We start from the raw sequence: 15,968 nt of genomic DNA on the forward strand, positions 1-15,968 counted from the left end.
TTAGGACCAAGAACACAACGATTGGAGGGGGAATTTAAATAGAAATGGGGAAGATAACGAATAGAAATGAGGGGTGGAGTTGAAGATTAGAACACAGAGAGAGAGAGAGAGAATTGATCAGAACCGGAGGAAGGAATCAGAGAGAATTTGAGAGAGAAAATGAGATTCAATTATCATTCAACATAATGATCCCGTCCATTTACAATAGCCCTTTTATAGGCATATCTAGCTCCTAACTGAATGCATACCAACACTCATGTGCTTCTAACCAATTGCTAAAATATCTCCTAACAACTATTATAAGCCTATTACCATATTACCCCTTTATTGCTCCTAGGGTCATGACACAGCTCTTCGGCTCTAGTTGGCTGATTAACTGGAGTTGATTCTCTAGTTGTCATATAAGGAGTGACTTTAGAGATTTTTGACATGTTCACCTTAACAATTGGTTGAATAGAAAGATAGCAATGAAGGCTTGATCAAAGAGGATGGGAGGAAGGGCAAGAACGTGCAATGAAGGCACACTAGGGTTTAGGAGCAATAGGAAGGTATTGTTGGCTCTGATACCATGTAGAGAACTGAATAACTCTTACTATATTTCTTATGTACACGGTTGAGTCCTCTTATAGAGGAGAAAAAATGCAACCTAGGAAACTAGAACACCTAAGAAAGGAAAGATACATATGTACATTCTTAGGAAAGTTTTCTAAGTTTGAATTAGGAAAGTATTCTATTCCAGATTTAAAAACTTCTAAAATAGATTCAGCTTAGCCTCTCTTCTTTGATGATCCTTTGGGAACCAACACTTTCTAATAATGGAAGCATGTACCATCATAAACAATGATAAAAAATCGTGGAAGGCTAGACATGACACTGTTAAATGTGGAAGCATCGGTGTCTAGTTAATTGCTTTAAGCAGTGGTTGTATTGATATAGTTATGCATGCTGTTGTAGAGAATCTGTTCCGTATAGTTATGCGATTATTGTTGTTTAGTTAGGCGGTTGAGGCTTGTATATAAACTAGCCTCATGATTGATTTTTGTAACTTGTATTCATTTTTTGTTAATTCAAGTTTCAGCAAGAGGTATTTTTCTATCTCTCGATTTTCTTCTCTTTTTCCATTGTGAAGCTCTTGCTTCATGGTATCAGAGCTTGCGACTAATGTCAATGGCTTCTTGCGATTCCAATTCATTGACTCTTCCTCATTCCTCTTCTACTTTGTCTTTGACTACTCAGTCTGATTTCTCAACAGTGGCTTAGGCTTTCAATTTCATTCCTACGAAATTAGATTTCGGCAATTACTTGTATTGGAAGGCGTAGATCTTGGCCACAATTAGGGCTTTTGATCTACTGCCTTTCATCAACAAGTCGTCTCCACCGCCTAAGTATCTTTCTTTCGATCAAGAAGAACCAGTTGTCAATTCGGAATACTAAGATGGATTAGGTTAGATCAGCTTTTGTTAGGATGGATTTTCTTTACAATAGACAAGGAGGTTCTAGGTCAGGTAATCCATTGTGAATCAACAACTGAGGTATGGACAATTCTTGAGAATCTCTACTCACAACAAACTGTTGCTAGATCCTTTCAATTAAAACAACAACTTAGATCTGTTAAGAAGAATGACATGTCTGTGAATGACTATATTTTGAAGATTAAGACCATAGGACATGCCCTAGCAGTTATTGGAGAACCTCTAAGTGATAAAGTTTTGTTAATGGCTATATTACATGGATTGGATGATGAGTATGAAATGGTCATAAGTTTGATTACCTATCAAATGGATGAAATTAGTACAGAAAAGGTTCAATATCTCTTACTGATGCATGAACAAAGACTTGTTGTTAAGAGTATATCTAATGTGTCATCCATGCATGGTTTTTATTCTACAATAGTGCATGTTAATGTTGCTTCTCAATTATCTAGAGGCGGTGGTAGTTTTAGCAGAGGAAACTTTTCTGGTAGAAGTAACTTTGTTTCACGAGGAGGAGGTTATAGAGGAGATAAAGGTCGAGGCAAGTCCTCTGGCAGACGAATTTACTGCCAATTATGTGGTAAACCCAGGCATTTTGCTGATCAATGTTTTCACTGGTTTGATAGAACCTTTCAATGCAACTTTAATTCTTTTGGTAGAGGTGGTGGTATGACTCAGTCTGATTCTCAAGCTTTTGTAGCTTCTCAAGAGTCTAATGGAGCTTACTTGACTGATCTAGGGTTTGCACCTAAGAGTCACTATGGTTATTCACCACAATCCTCATAAACACAATCCCAATTCTCCTCCTCTTCCCCTTATCAGCATGGTGATTCTTTTTGGTGTGTAGACTCTAGTGCTATGAACCAAATAACCTCAAATTTGAATAACCTTTCTCTTCATTCTCCCTCCAGTGGTAGTGACAAAGTTGCAATAGGCAACGGTAAGACTCTTCCTATTGTTAATGTTGGACTTAGCCAAATGCTTACTCACACTAATCCTACCTCTATTATTTCTTTACCAAGTGTTCTTCATGTTCCTAGCATGAAGAAAAACCTTATTAGTGTCTCTCAGCTTACTACTAATCATAATGTAATTGTTGAGTTTCACTCTACCTTTTGTTTGATTAAGGACAAGGATTCAAACCAGGTACTACTTCGAGGAATCCTTAAAGATGGTCTCTATTTGCTCATGCTGAATCCCAAGTTGTTTCTTCTTATGTGTCCAGCAATTGTATTGCTGCTATTCCTCATCAGAAAACTAATAAGTCTCTAATGTCTTGTTTGAATAATTGTAAATGACAGAGTTTATCCTCTTCTACTAGGATGCCTAGTATGCAATTAGCTTGTGTTGATAGGGTGTGTAAGCAGTGGCATGCTAGGTTGGGACATCCTTCCTTTTGTGTATTACGATTTGTTCTTAATAAACTCAGTTTTCTTTGTTCTACTATTGATCTCTCATTTTGTGACTCTTGTAAATTGGGTAAAATGCATCAACTTCCATTTGTTAGTTGTCAAATCACAGCAAAGAGTCCTTTGGAATTAGTACACTCAGATTTGTGGGGTCCTTCTCCTGTTCTTTCTACTGAGGGGTATCGTTATTACATTGTCTTTGTGGATGCTTACACTAGGTATACATGGTTGTATCCCTTGAGACAAAAATATGATGCCTTGCCTATTTTTAAGATCTTCCACAAATTTGTTAAATTGCAATACCAATCAAAACTTAAGGCTCTTCAAACGGGGAATGGTGGAGAATTTAAAGCCTTCTTACCCTATTTACATGCCTATGGAATTCAACCTCGATTTTCTTGCCCCCATACACACTTAACAAAATAGTGTTGCTAAGAGAGAGCATAGACACATAGCTGAGATGTGTCTTACTCTCTTAATTTTGGGCAGAAACTTTTCAAACAGTTGTCTACATCATCAATCTTCTATCAGCTTCACCACTTCAATTTCATACCCCATTTGAAAAACTCTTTCGCAAACAGCCTAACTACTTGCATTTGCAACCATTTGGTTGTGCTTGTTTTCCTTACTTTAGACCCTATAACAAGCACAAATTCAATTTTCACTCAACTAAGTGCGTGTTTCTTGGCTACTGTCATGTGCAAGGTGGGTATAGATGTATGCATCCATCGGGTAGAGTTTATGTGTCAAGACATGTTCAATTTAATCCTGAGGAGTTTCCCTTTCCTCAATTGTTTTCTAACTCTTAGGCCCCTCTGTCTGTGTCTAATGGCTTGTCTAATGGTTTATCTACAACCATTCTAAATTCATCTCTTCCTGTCTCTTTTAAATCTTCTCCTTGAGTAGCACCACCCAATTCCTCTGTCACTCCTGCCACTAGTCCTATTTTATCTACTGCTGAGTAGCCTTCTTCCTCTTCTTCTATTCTTGTTGAACCTGGACCTATACTTAAACTGTCTAAATTTAAGGCTGCTCCAGCTACATCCATTCACCCAATGATCACTAGAGCCAAAGCAAAGCAACTTACCATTACTTCTCCCCATGCCTTAGTGAGCTCCCTAGAGCCTAATTTTGTTCAAGAAGCTCTCTTAGACTCCAATTGGGTTGAATCCATGGAGGAAGAATATTCTGCTCTACGAAGGAATAACACCTGGGATCTTGTTCCTTTTTCCTTAGATATGAACCTTATTGATTGTAAGTGAGTTTTCCAAGTTAAATATAATTCTGATGGTTCTATTCTCAAATATAAAGCTTGGTCAGTTGCTAAGGGTTTTCTCCAAACACCTGGGGTTGATTATGTTGAAACATTCAGCTCGGTAGTTAAGGCTCTCTTTATGGACTTAAACAAGCTCCAAGAGCTTGGTAGACCAGGTTGAGGTCAACTTTGCAAGACTGGGGCTTTGTGAGAGTAGTTTTAGATGCTTCCTTGTTCATTAAAAGAACTTCAAAGTGTGTGTTGTTTGTGCTGGTGTATGTGGATGACATTCTGATTACTGGTTCTGATTCAATAGCTTTGAATGCTTGTATTCAAGATTTAGACACCTATTTTTCCCTCAAGACACTTGGTTCGGTTAATTACTTCCTAGGGTTTGAAGCTTATAGGGATTCTACGGGTATCTATTTGACTCAGTCAAAGTATACATTGGATTTGTTAAAGAAGGTTGCAATGCAAGATTGCAAGCCTTGCACCACTCCTATGAGCTCAAGTACCTCTTTGACTGATGAGGATGCTATGTTTTCCAATCCCTCACTTTACCGAACTGTCATTGAATCACTTCAATATTTGACTTATACTAGACCTGGTGTGGCTTTTGTGGTTAACAAGTTGTGTCAGTTTTTGGCTTCCCCTATGATTCAACATTGGTTGGCCTGTAAGAGGTTGCTTCGGTATCTCTAGGGAATAGTTGGTCTAGGTCTAGTTTTTACTCCTCCTTCAGATTTGTCTCTAACCGTGTTCACTAATGCTGATCATGTGAGTTGCAAAGTCACTAGATGCTCTACGAGTGGACGAGTGGCTTGTGTGTGTTTCTTGGTAAAAATCTTTTGGTTTAGGGTTCAAAGAAGTAGATTGTTGTGGCTAGGTCTGTAGGTGAAGCTGGGTACCAAGCAGTGGCACAAGGAGTGATTGAGGTGTTTATGGTTGAAGTCTTTGTTTTCAGAGTTAGGTTATCTGTTTGCTAACACACATATTCTTTGGTGTGATAACCTAGCAACCAAGTGTATGGTAGAAAATCCAGTGTTCACTCTGGAACTAACCACATCGAGATTGATGTTCACTTTGTTAGATAGAAGGTTGAATGTGGTGATGTTGAAATTTGGTATGTTCCTACACAGCATCAAGTGGCTGACATATTTACTAAGGCACTGCCAAATGATAGATTTTTGTATCTGTGTGACAAGCTCGAACTCAAAGTGATACCTACAAATCAGAATTCAGCAGCAGCCTACAAATCAGAATTCAGCAGCAGCTAAAGATCAGCTAAAGGTCACTTCAAGGAAGTGTAATATGGAGTCTGATTTGAGGGGGCATGTGGAAGCATCGGTGTCTAGTTAACTGCTTTAAGCAGTGGTTGTATTGATATAGTTATGCACACTGTTGTAGAGAATCTGTTTCGTATAGTTATGCGGTCATTGTTGTTTAGTTAGGCGGTTGAGGCTAGTATATAAACTAGCCTCATGACTGATTTCTGTAACTTGTAATCATTTTTTGTTAATTCAAGTTTCAGCAAGAGGTATTTTTCTATCTCTCGATTTTCTTTTTCTCTTTTTCTATCGTGAAGCTCTTGCTTCATTAAAGAGGGAAAATTTCCCCCTTTAGACATGTATTACTTTTTCCATGAGGCCAACCTATTCTCAAATCTCTCTCTGACCTCACCCCAAACAAAATTTTCCTTAAAAGAGGAGCCCAGGGCAGGCTCAAAATATTAGAGGGTGGGTTTCCTACTTCACAACAGTGTTAGAAACCAAAACGTGGATTTCATTCCCAACCTGAACAAAAATAATTTTACTTTTTGCTAGATTACTGTGCAAACCTGACGTGCTTTGAAACACAAAAAAGGACTCCTCAAACTCTTTACTGTTTCTTCAATTGCCTATAGAATAAATGAGTATCATCCATGGTAAAAAAAGGCACAAGACACTCTCATTTAAACCTGCCCTATCCCCCACCACTACATCTGTATCCGCCCTCACTTTTCTAGTATTTGAAACATAAGATTTGGGTCTCCAAAACTAGGATGGAATGAAATAGGGACAATGGGTTGCCTCCTCTAACTTCTTGAACTATTCAGAAAACCTTACCTTTTAGGATCCCATTCGCGAGGATTGAGGTGAGAACCTCACCATAGAGAGAGAGAGAGAGACAAAAGTGAAACTCAACTTCTTCACTTAAATAGTATACATAGGCATCTTGGCATGTTCTACTAGGTAGCCACTGTTGAATCTTATCCAAACTGTTTACACCCTTACAAAAATTCAGTTAATTCTCCTTTTGGATGATACTCATGTTTCTCTCTTCTTAGGTTGTTGATTTTTATGACTATTACAAGGGTCAAATGGAGGCTTGGGATGGTCCTGCTTTACTCTTATTCAGGTACAAGTCCATTATTTATTATTGCTATTTATTGGATGTACATTGTCCCGCCTAGTGGGATTAGGGCTTGATATGTTGTTATTAAACAGTGTTTTTACTTGTCAATTGTGCAAATAAGAATAGGAAAGAACTCAAGCTCTCAAAATCCTAGTGCAAACTGGATAATGATGGGTTCAAGTTCAAACCAAGGATATTGATGTTATAATCTGTTTGAAATTGGCTTTTGATAAATTTCTAGAGCTATGAGCTGTTGGTGTATGGCTGGTATATTATTGTGTATTGGAGATTCTACTTTCGGTGTGTCCATGTCGGTAGCTCTAGTACTGAATTCATTTTAGTTTTAGAGCATTGCTCAATAATATGCAAAAAGGACCATGTAAAAAAAAGGATCCTCTGGCCATTGAGGTTTAGCTTGAGATTTATATATATATATATATATATTCTGTTTTCTTTTATGCTTCAGTTGAATTTGACGTAACATAGAAGTTGAAGCTGAACTCAACTGGAGAATTTTTTATGCTTTCATGATTGTTTGCTGTTCAAATAAAAACAATTATAACTGCACGAGTGATACAAACAGTGGTTCAGAGATTCATATTAATTGGTACCATAAAGATGGTTAAAAAGTAGCAGGTTGACTTATTTTAGTTTTGAGGAAGGAGGAACTTATCAGCATATTTTCAGTTTTTATAGGAATATTATATTTAATAATAACTTATGCATTCTGTTATTAGTTTGCATCGAGTTAGCCCGATAAAGGAATCAGTGAAGTCCAGTCAGCCTCAAGCGATCGGTAGTTGGTTAGGTTTAATTTAACGATAACTAATTAGTTTAGGGTATAACCGGTATTGGTATACTGGTTATTGCCATTGTATTGTCTTCCCTTATTGTTTATAAATAGAGGAGGAAGTGTTCATGGAGTTACCTCTCGGATTTTAGAAAGAAGTTGCAGGGAAAGTTTGCAACTTAAGAAGACTTTGTATGGGCTCAAGTAGTCCCCACGAGCCTGGTTTGGGAGATTTTTTAAGGCCATGAAGACTATGGGGTACCATCAAAGTAGGGGGGATCATACTCTCTTCATCAAACATTCAGTAGAAAAGGTAACAGCCTTGCTAGTATATGTTGATGACATAGTGGTTATTGGACATAATGAAGAAGAACAGCTGATTCTCAAGGCAAATTTGGCCAAGGAATTCGAGATTAAAGACCTTGGGGCTCTCAAGTACTTTCTGGGGATTGAAGTAGCATACTCTAGGGCTGGAATCTTCCTATCTCAATGTAAGTATGTGCTGGATTTGTTAGCTGAAACAGGTATGATAGGGGGAAAAGGAGCCAGCATACTCGTGGAACCTAACATCAAATTGCAAGAAAATCCTAATGGTTAGGCAGTGGATAAGGGAAGTGTTATAAATTTGGGAGCACTAACAACCTTTAAACACATCCAATAAACCAATCAAACACCACTCAACACACTCACAACTCACCCGACCAACATACAACCTACACAACAGTCAATAAAGAACATAAATGAAAACATAAACAAAACAAGAAAGACAATCAAACTACATGAGACGTAACCTTTTATCCTGGTTCAAGCCAAATGAATTGGCTCTACATCCAGCAGTCCAACACTCTCACTCGAGCAGCCTTTATTCAATAGAAATTGATCAGTACAAAACCCAAGCTCTCATACAATCCTATCGCTCAAGTACCATCCCTCATTCACTCCAAGAAAGCCCAAGAACTCATACACAAGTCTCACTTTCTCTAGAACAACATGTACTCATAATAGCAACTAAGAGCTTGAAAGAATATTAGATCCCTCTCGACTACCGCCTTGCCCTCTTATTTATAGAAGAGGCGGAATCCCCATATAACTAATCAAATATGAGATATTACAGTTAGACCTCCAAAGATACAACAATTATATTTTGAGAAATAAAACTCTAACTGCCAAAAATAAATCCAGCCGATAAATCTTCAAAGCTTGCATTGATCTCCTATCATCTATCTCGAGGAAAACACAACAGGAAGGTTCCAAAGGTTAGTTGTTCCAAAGGTTAGTTGGCCGGCTGATATACCTCTCTCATACTAGGCATGGCATAGGTTTTGTTGTTAGCCTAGTAAGTCAGTTCATACACAGCCCAACCGAGGAGCATATGTAGGTAGTAAGGAGGATCCGGAGCTATCTAAAAGCTACACCGAGCAAGGGCATTATGCTTAAAATAGGGGCTGGATTGAGTATCAAAGGGTTCATAAATGTAGATTATGGGGGTCTCTAATTGATAGGAGATCCACAACTAGATATTGTGTGTTTTTAGGGGGAAATATGGTGCCTTGGAGGAGTAAGAAACAAGGCATTGTGGCAAAATCAAGTGCAGATGTAGAATTTAGGGCTATGGCCCTTGGTTTGTGTGAGTTGTTGTGGCTACGGATCATCTTAGAGGATTTGAAGATCAAGGTGCAAGGTCTTATTGAACTATTTTGGGATAATCAGTTAGCTCTTAGTATTACCCATAATCCTGTTCAACATGATAGGAGAAAACATATAGAAATAAATCGACACTTCATTAAGGAAAAGTTGGATGCAGCCCTAATCTAAATTCTCTATGTGTCATCTGAGAACCAAGTGGCTGATGTTTTAACTAAAGGGCTAGCTGTCAAAAGGTTTGGAGATTTAATAGGCAAGCTGTGAATGATAGACATTCATTCACTAGCTTGAGAGAGAGTGTTGGTGCACGAAGAAATAAGTATATGATGGTCAAAGAATGTAGATTTAGAAAGTTCCTAATCTGGAATAGGATATTTCCTAATTCAGACTTAGGAAACTTTCCTTAAGAGTGTATAATGTAACTTTTCCTTTCTTGTAAGAAGTTGTTTCCTTATGTTGTACCTCTACTCCTCTATAAGAGGACATCATCGTGTATATACTAGTTTATGGAAGAATTATTCTGATTAATTCATTCCGTTTTCTACACTAATAACTAGTACCATGCATGTTAGCTATAAATTTATATACAGCCTGAACATAAGTAATTAAAGTATGCTTATTGTCTTGCATTGAATTAGGAACTGGAATTGATAATGAAGAGACAATAAGAGGAAAATATGTAGCACAACCATGGCAAGGCAAATGTGATCGATAAACTTCGAATGTGGTTAATTGACTCTAAATGTTCCCATTCACTATCTCCTTGACATCCCAACCCAATATTGATAATCTACTGGAGAGGTCTTAGGTGTATTTTACATGGCTATATGAACCGAAAAGTCACCTTCAACTAACACTTTTGGACGAGGATACTTTGTGTTACAAGTGGTATTAGATCCAACTTGTGACCACTATTAAGTGGGTGCTAACTGATTAACTTGTGTTAGATTGAGATATGGAATTTTTGGCTTGATGAGGATGCTGAGAATTAAAAGGAGGGGAGTTTGTCATGACCAAATCCTACATCGGTAGTCTATTAGGGATGCTTTGGTCCTGTGACTCTTTGGGGTCAAAACTTTAGCTAGCACTTTTGGTGATGACCTTTTGTGTTACAATTTTATGAATCCTAGAGATCATGAATTGCTAACATGATAATTAGTTGTTATCTACAATCTTGCATATAGTCAAGAACTGAAATAAATAATAAGACAATTAAAGGAAAAGGTTTTGCATGGAGAAAAAGGATCCAAATAGATGACAAGGAGACATCTAAAGGTAGCAATCTACATGTCACAATCATGAAAATAAAAAAGAAAAGTTCGTTTGTTTTATATATCAAAATTGTAAAAATTGTTTTCCACCCTCCATGTATAAATTGCGTGTATTCTATCAGATGATTAAAAATGTTTGGTAAAATTTCTGTTTTGTATTTTTTGGTGAATGAAGGGGGTGTGACCAACCAAATGGGCTCTAAACTTCACGTACTCTAAATTTTCTTTTTGACAACCTCAGGTTTGGTTTCAGTCTTCCTGCATCAAGTCTTGAATTTTTACCCATGTTCTTTTGACTTGTCTTTCTTTTCAACTGTTATGCCAGTGATGGGAAAACAGTCGGAGCTTGTCTTGATCGGAATGGACTGCGCCCTGCTAGATACTGGCGGACCATAGACAATGTTGTCTATGTTGCATCTGAGGTGTGCTCTATGCTCTTTATCACTTAATGTTCTCTTTATAGTAAAAAGGGTCAAGCATTACTCAGATTTAGGTTGTTGCCATGAGCCTTGGCTTTGCTACTCTTCTGTGGAGCTCAAGGAAATGGGCTTAAATTCTATTTTCCCTTCAGTTTGAGCCTATTGTGAACATTGAAGAGTATTCTTTATTCATTTAGCCTTCACATATTGGGGATAAATTGGTGTGGTTTATCTTTCTTCTTGTTTAATTTCACCCAAATATTCCAAGTCAGGTAAGTTTAGAAACTTATTGTGCTTGCACACTTTGTTTAATACAGACAATCTTGTACAATTGAACATTATACTGTTGCTTTGTGATGATGACCATCATTGGTTGCTCTGAAGATTCAGCAGCAGTAGAAATGGGTGGCAACTTATTTATTTCTTTTAAAGGATAATTACCCATCAAGTGAGAATTGTTTCTTTTGGGCTGTTTGTATTTTAGTTGCACACAATGTCTTTTAAGTCATTCAGCTTAGAACTTTAAGATAGTTCCATAAAATCTAGGTTTATTCAGTGGTCCAGGACCTATGTGTGCCTATTATAGAGCTGGATTCTAAAATGATCTTGTATTGTCATACTTATTTGTTCTTGCGCTCATGAGAGCTATGTATATTGTAAGTCAAAGTTTGGCTTGTGTTGGATAAATCAATCTTGTCTGTCTGGTTTTAAGAATTATCTCTTTATTGTGATAGGAGTGCACCACAAATTTTATGACGTAATTACTTTAATGGCTTCAATGCAAGAAAAGACAACTGGTCAAAGTATGTATATGTATATATGTTTGAAATCCTATCAAAGGCCAAACATTTGAGACAAATTTATTTTGCACCTGGTTCTCATGTGTGAAAAGATAAATTCTGAAAGATATTTTTGTGTTTCCATTGAATGCCAAACATTATGGAAAGAAGTCTTAGTGCTCCATGTAGAAATACCATCCACTGGACAGAGTAATCTCTGTTCTCATTTACTTGCATATATTTTGATGCCCTGTCCAAAAAAGTTGAACTTGGAAAAGTACTATTGTTGAATTGTTAACTACCATCTCATCTAAAAGCTTAAGCTGATAGATGAAGGGTTAGATTATCTTTTATATTATTATTTTTACTCTCAACAACTCAAAGAAGAGATAATTGGCTCATGATCAAATTATTATATGGAGACTAAATGAGATAATGTCTCCTAAAGTACAAGTTTCTTTGTGCTATATTATTTCCTCGTCTTGAGTTTTATGATTGTTGCATTTAAATGTGGCTCTTGAAATATTTGACACGTTTTCACTAACACTATTGAGACTTTAATCAAGCCATATCTTACCTTTACCTAGGTTGGTGTTCTTCCATTCGATGAATCAAAAATTATCATGAAGGGTCGTCTTGGTCCAGGAATGATGATAACAGTTGATCTACCTAGTGGTCAGGTTTGTATCACTTTTTCTCTAATGATAAGATTGTTGGTGTCGGTATTTCCTGTTGATGATTACATATGCATCCACATACACTTGTCATCTTTGTCAACTTTTGATCATACAATTACAGTTTCTTAGTTTTAGGGGAAAAACACTGAATATATGACAATCATTTTGGATGTGGATATGGGAAAAGAGTATGTGGTTTAACATGGAAAGAGTATAAGGTTCGTATAGAATCTAAATTTTGTATAGATGTTGATGGAGAAAAAGGCTGCTAAGGAAAAATAAAGCATCAAAATCCCTTAGAACTATGCGGTAGAATTTGAAAAGAGAGAAACTAAAATTGTTTTAGATATAAAAAAAAATGAAAAGAAACTGCTAAGGAAAATTTATGCTATATAAAGCTATTGGAGTTGTAAAGAAATGATCATTGTGAAATATATCAAATTGAAACTTATGATTTTCTCTCTCTACACTCTCTCCCTCTTTTTGTTATAATTCTCCCTCCAATCCTCTATGTTCAGTTCTAACTCCCTTGAATTCCTCCAATTTCCCATCAAACCCTAGCTAAACTTTGGGTTCATGACAAGGACAACCTTATGAGAAACTGGTGACTTATTATTATAGTTTTAAAGCAAGCATCTACACAAGCAACTATGCTATTGACAAATAAGGGGTAAGATGAGGTAGGATGGAGTATCCTAACTATTGTTTTAGTGAATGGACTAAACAAAAGGGTAAATGCTAAGTTAGAACTTTAGAAAGTAGCTTTAGAATAAGGAGGTTTTAAGATACTAGAACTAAAACCAACTTCATAGGATGCAACTTCAATAAAACTATGATTTATTTTTTATTTTAATTTTTTTCTAAATAAATTATGGTTTAATTAAGGGGGAAGGAGAGGGTACTGTTATCCAACATATAATATGGAAGAATTAAGTGGAGAAAGACTCTTGGTATTTTGTGTAGCACATTCCTATGAGATTGGCTGGAACATTTTTGGGGACCCCATTATGGCTCTAATTGTTGGACAGTTAAGAATCAAATTTTAGTAAAATTAGTACAGTTGGGATGCAGATGATAAGGTGGCACATAACTACATCAGGGAGATAAGTTTGAAACGAAAGAATTAGTGAGATGATAGACATAGCTTCTATGGGTATTAACATGAGAGGAAGATTAGTTTAGATGGTTTTGTATATAACTGTGAGAAATCCACGACTGTGTAGGCTTCGATTATGCCCGATTTCAATCCGCAGAGATGCAAGCGCGATCTCCTCCAAGTCGGTCCACACGATCAATCATTCCATGAACACCTCGGTTGTGCTAGCAACCCTAGATGCCTTTTGAGAGACAAAATTTTTCCCCTGTTTCCAGCTTCTTAAGCAGCATATAAATAGAGTTCAAGAACCCTAATCACGCCTTGGAAAAACCCTAAACATTTTAGGCCCGGCCCTTAATCGCGTTGGGCCGACTCTTTCTTTTTTAATTGTGGAATGGGCTCGATCTAAGTGTGTGACCCCTTAGGTCCACCATTAGACTAGATGTAGGGCCAATTCTATTGGGCTATATCAAGGTCCAACTTATTAGATTAATTAAACTCTTTAATTAAACTAATGGGCTTCTTAATTAACACATCTCATGGGCTTCTTAATTAAACTCTTTAATTAATAGTTTTTAGAATTAATCAAATAAATTCTAAAACTCTACATATCATGGTTAACGTCTAGCAACATGCCATGAATACCTAGCCAACGATGAAAAAATGCGGACCTTTTCAATTGCAATTATCATGCAGTAAAATCCTTTCATCGATCTATGTCCCAATTGAATTTAGGGTATGGTTTTATGACGAAACTCTAATAATTCAATAACTATGTATCAATTTCAGATTTACGACTTGATAGGCGAAATCAAAACACCTTTTGATTTCCACCTCACCTTGGCCAAGGATTTCCTCAGTCATGAAATCATCAGAATACATATAACATCTTCTCATCTTAATGATAAGTGATGAATCCTATTTCGACATTCACAAATCTTCATATGTGATGAGGCAACGCCCAGTGATAGTTTGTCAATGACTCCATTAGAATCCAAAAAAGCACCAAAGCGTAACCAGTCAGATATAAGACTACCATGATGTCTCAAGTCAAAGGATCAATTTGCTTTATTGCAATACAAGAATTCCAATTTGACATTAAACAATAACCATTAGGAATTCTGTAGCGGGTCAGTTCAGTGTACTTATTCTTATAATAAGCACCCACATATATGCACTAGTGTCCTCACACCAATGTCCATGAAACAAGACATTCTCCTGATTGAGCATGCGTCATATATGTTAGTCTATCCGAGTTATTAGTGTTCAATCTTAATAACTCTATGACTAGGAACATTTAATATCAAGACTTATAAGTAATATGTTTTATGATCGTTATCTCTATGCACGACTATATTCCATGAGCCTATTTGATCTATGGACTTTGTCAAGTATGGATTGCAATAATAATGATTGCAATAAATAATGACAACAATCATCAATGACAAATAAAAACATAATGCCTTGCAATAATAATTGATTGAAGATAAAGAATGCCAATATAAAGTATAATCAATTACATAAAACATGATTGGCTTGTGGGGCATAACTCTAACAATAACATGGGCAGTTTGATTTGGCAATCTTCTGTAGGCAGCAATTTCTCAGTGAGTTGTTTCTATGGTGTCCGTGACAGGAAGGCTTTTCCTAGAAGGCTGTTTGGAGATCAGGGTTGCCACTACAGGTGGCCTGTTTTCTGGACTACTGCTCATGAAAACATCCTTATGATTGACTACCTGAGAAAGCGAGGTTAGATCCTAGCCAAGTGGTATTTTCTCTGCAATGTTGCAGTGAGTCCCTGGAGCATTTGCTTCTCCACTGATCTGTTCCAAAACTGTTTGGGGCTTCTTTTTCCAGGTGTTGGGGCATTCAGTGGGACATGTGAGATTCAGTTCTGGTTTTTTGGTTTTCTTGGGGTTGGGGTACTCAGAAATGTAGCAAGAGGAAGTTTGGGTTCCTAGTTCCATTTGCAGTTATGTGGCAGTGGCACTCATGGAGGGAGGGGAACAATAGAGCTTCTGAAGGGATAGAACATTCCATTCATCACATTTCATTCTCCCTTTAATTCGATCCCATGGCTTGGATCATTTTCTTCTCTTCTTGGATGAGCTTTCCTAAGGTTAGTGTTTTTTTGGTTCCATTTATTATGGAGGCTTTTCCCTCTTTTGATGGTGTTTATTTATCTACAAAAACACACAAAAAAGTTGTCAGATCCTGGAATCTGACAATGAATTCTCTATCGATCGTGAGAATTGGGGCAGAAAACTAGGGAGAATTTGGAAGAAATTCAAAGGGAGAGAGAAGAATAGAGGGTGCGAGAGAGAAAAGGATCAAGAGAGAGAAGGAGAAATGAGTGAGAAAACAGACTCTCCCTCTCAGACGTTATTCTTAGAAGGAGAAATGAGCGACAAAACAGACTCTCCCTCTCAGACCTTATTCTTACCCAGTACCTTTCTTACAAACTCTCCCTTTCAGACCAGAACCCTCAAGCCATATCCCTATAGGATTGTTATTAAATAAGGAAGACTTCCACCCCACATGCAACCCATCAGAAGACAAACTTGTTTTAAATCCACCAAATGGAACGCTAACTCCGCCCCTAACACCTCTCCTCATTGCAAAGAAAGAAAAGAAAATTCACCATCAATTTCTTAATCCTACTAGCCATAGAAGAAAGAGTTATTAACAATTGAAATAGGTAGGCAAGCCGGACAAAGAGTTTTAGATTGAGATAAGTTGCAATACTCGTTCTTCTATGAAGC

The 15,968-nt window shown here is 37.0% G+C and overlaps 1 protein-coding gene across 1 annotated transcript in view; it reads left to right on the forward strand.

Annotated features, from left to right (window-relative positions):
* The window catches only part of LOC127790812 (ferredoxin-dependent glutamate synthase, chloroplastic), a 76,575-nt gene that overhangs the window by 19,023 nt on the left and 41,584 nt on the right, over window positions 1-15,968 (forward strand). Inside the window, exons 6-8 of the mRNA XM_052320507.1 lie at window positions 6,463-6,533; window positions 10,561-10,657; window positions 12,021-12,113. Of these exons, the coding sequence (XP_052176467.1) occupies window positions 6,463-6,533; window positions 10,561-10,657; window positions 12,021-12,113 (261 nt within the window). The remainder of the gene's footprint in view (window positions 1-6,462; window positions 6,534-10,560; window positions 10,658-12,020; window positions 12,114-15,968) is intronic.

Source organism: Diospyros lotus, chromosome 14 (genome assembly GCF_014633365.1).
Source record: "Diospyros lotus cultivar Yz01 chromosome 14, ASM1463336v1, whole genome shotgun sequence".
In the NCBI taxonomy this organism is placed as follows: Eukaryota; Viridiplantae; Streptophyta; class Magnoliopsida; order Ericales; family Ebenaceae; genus Diospyros; species Diospyros lotus.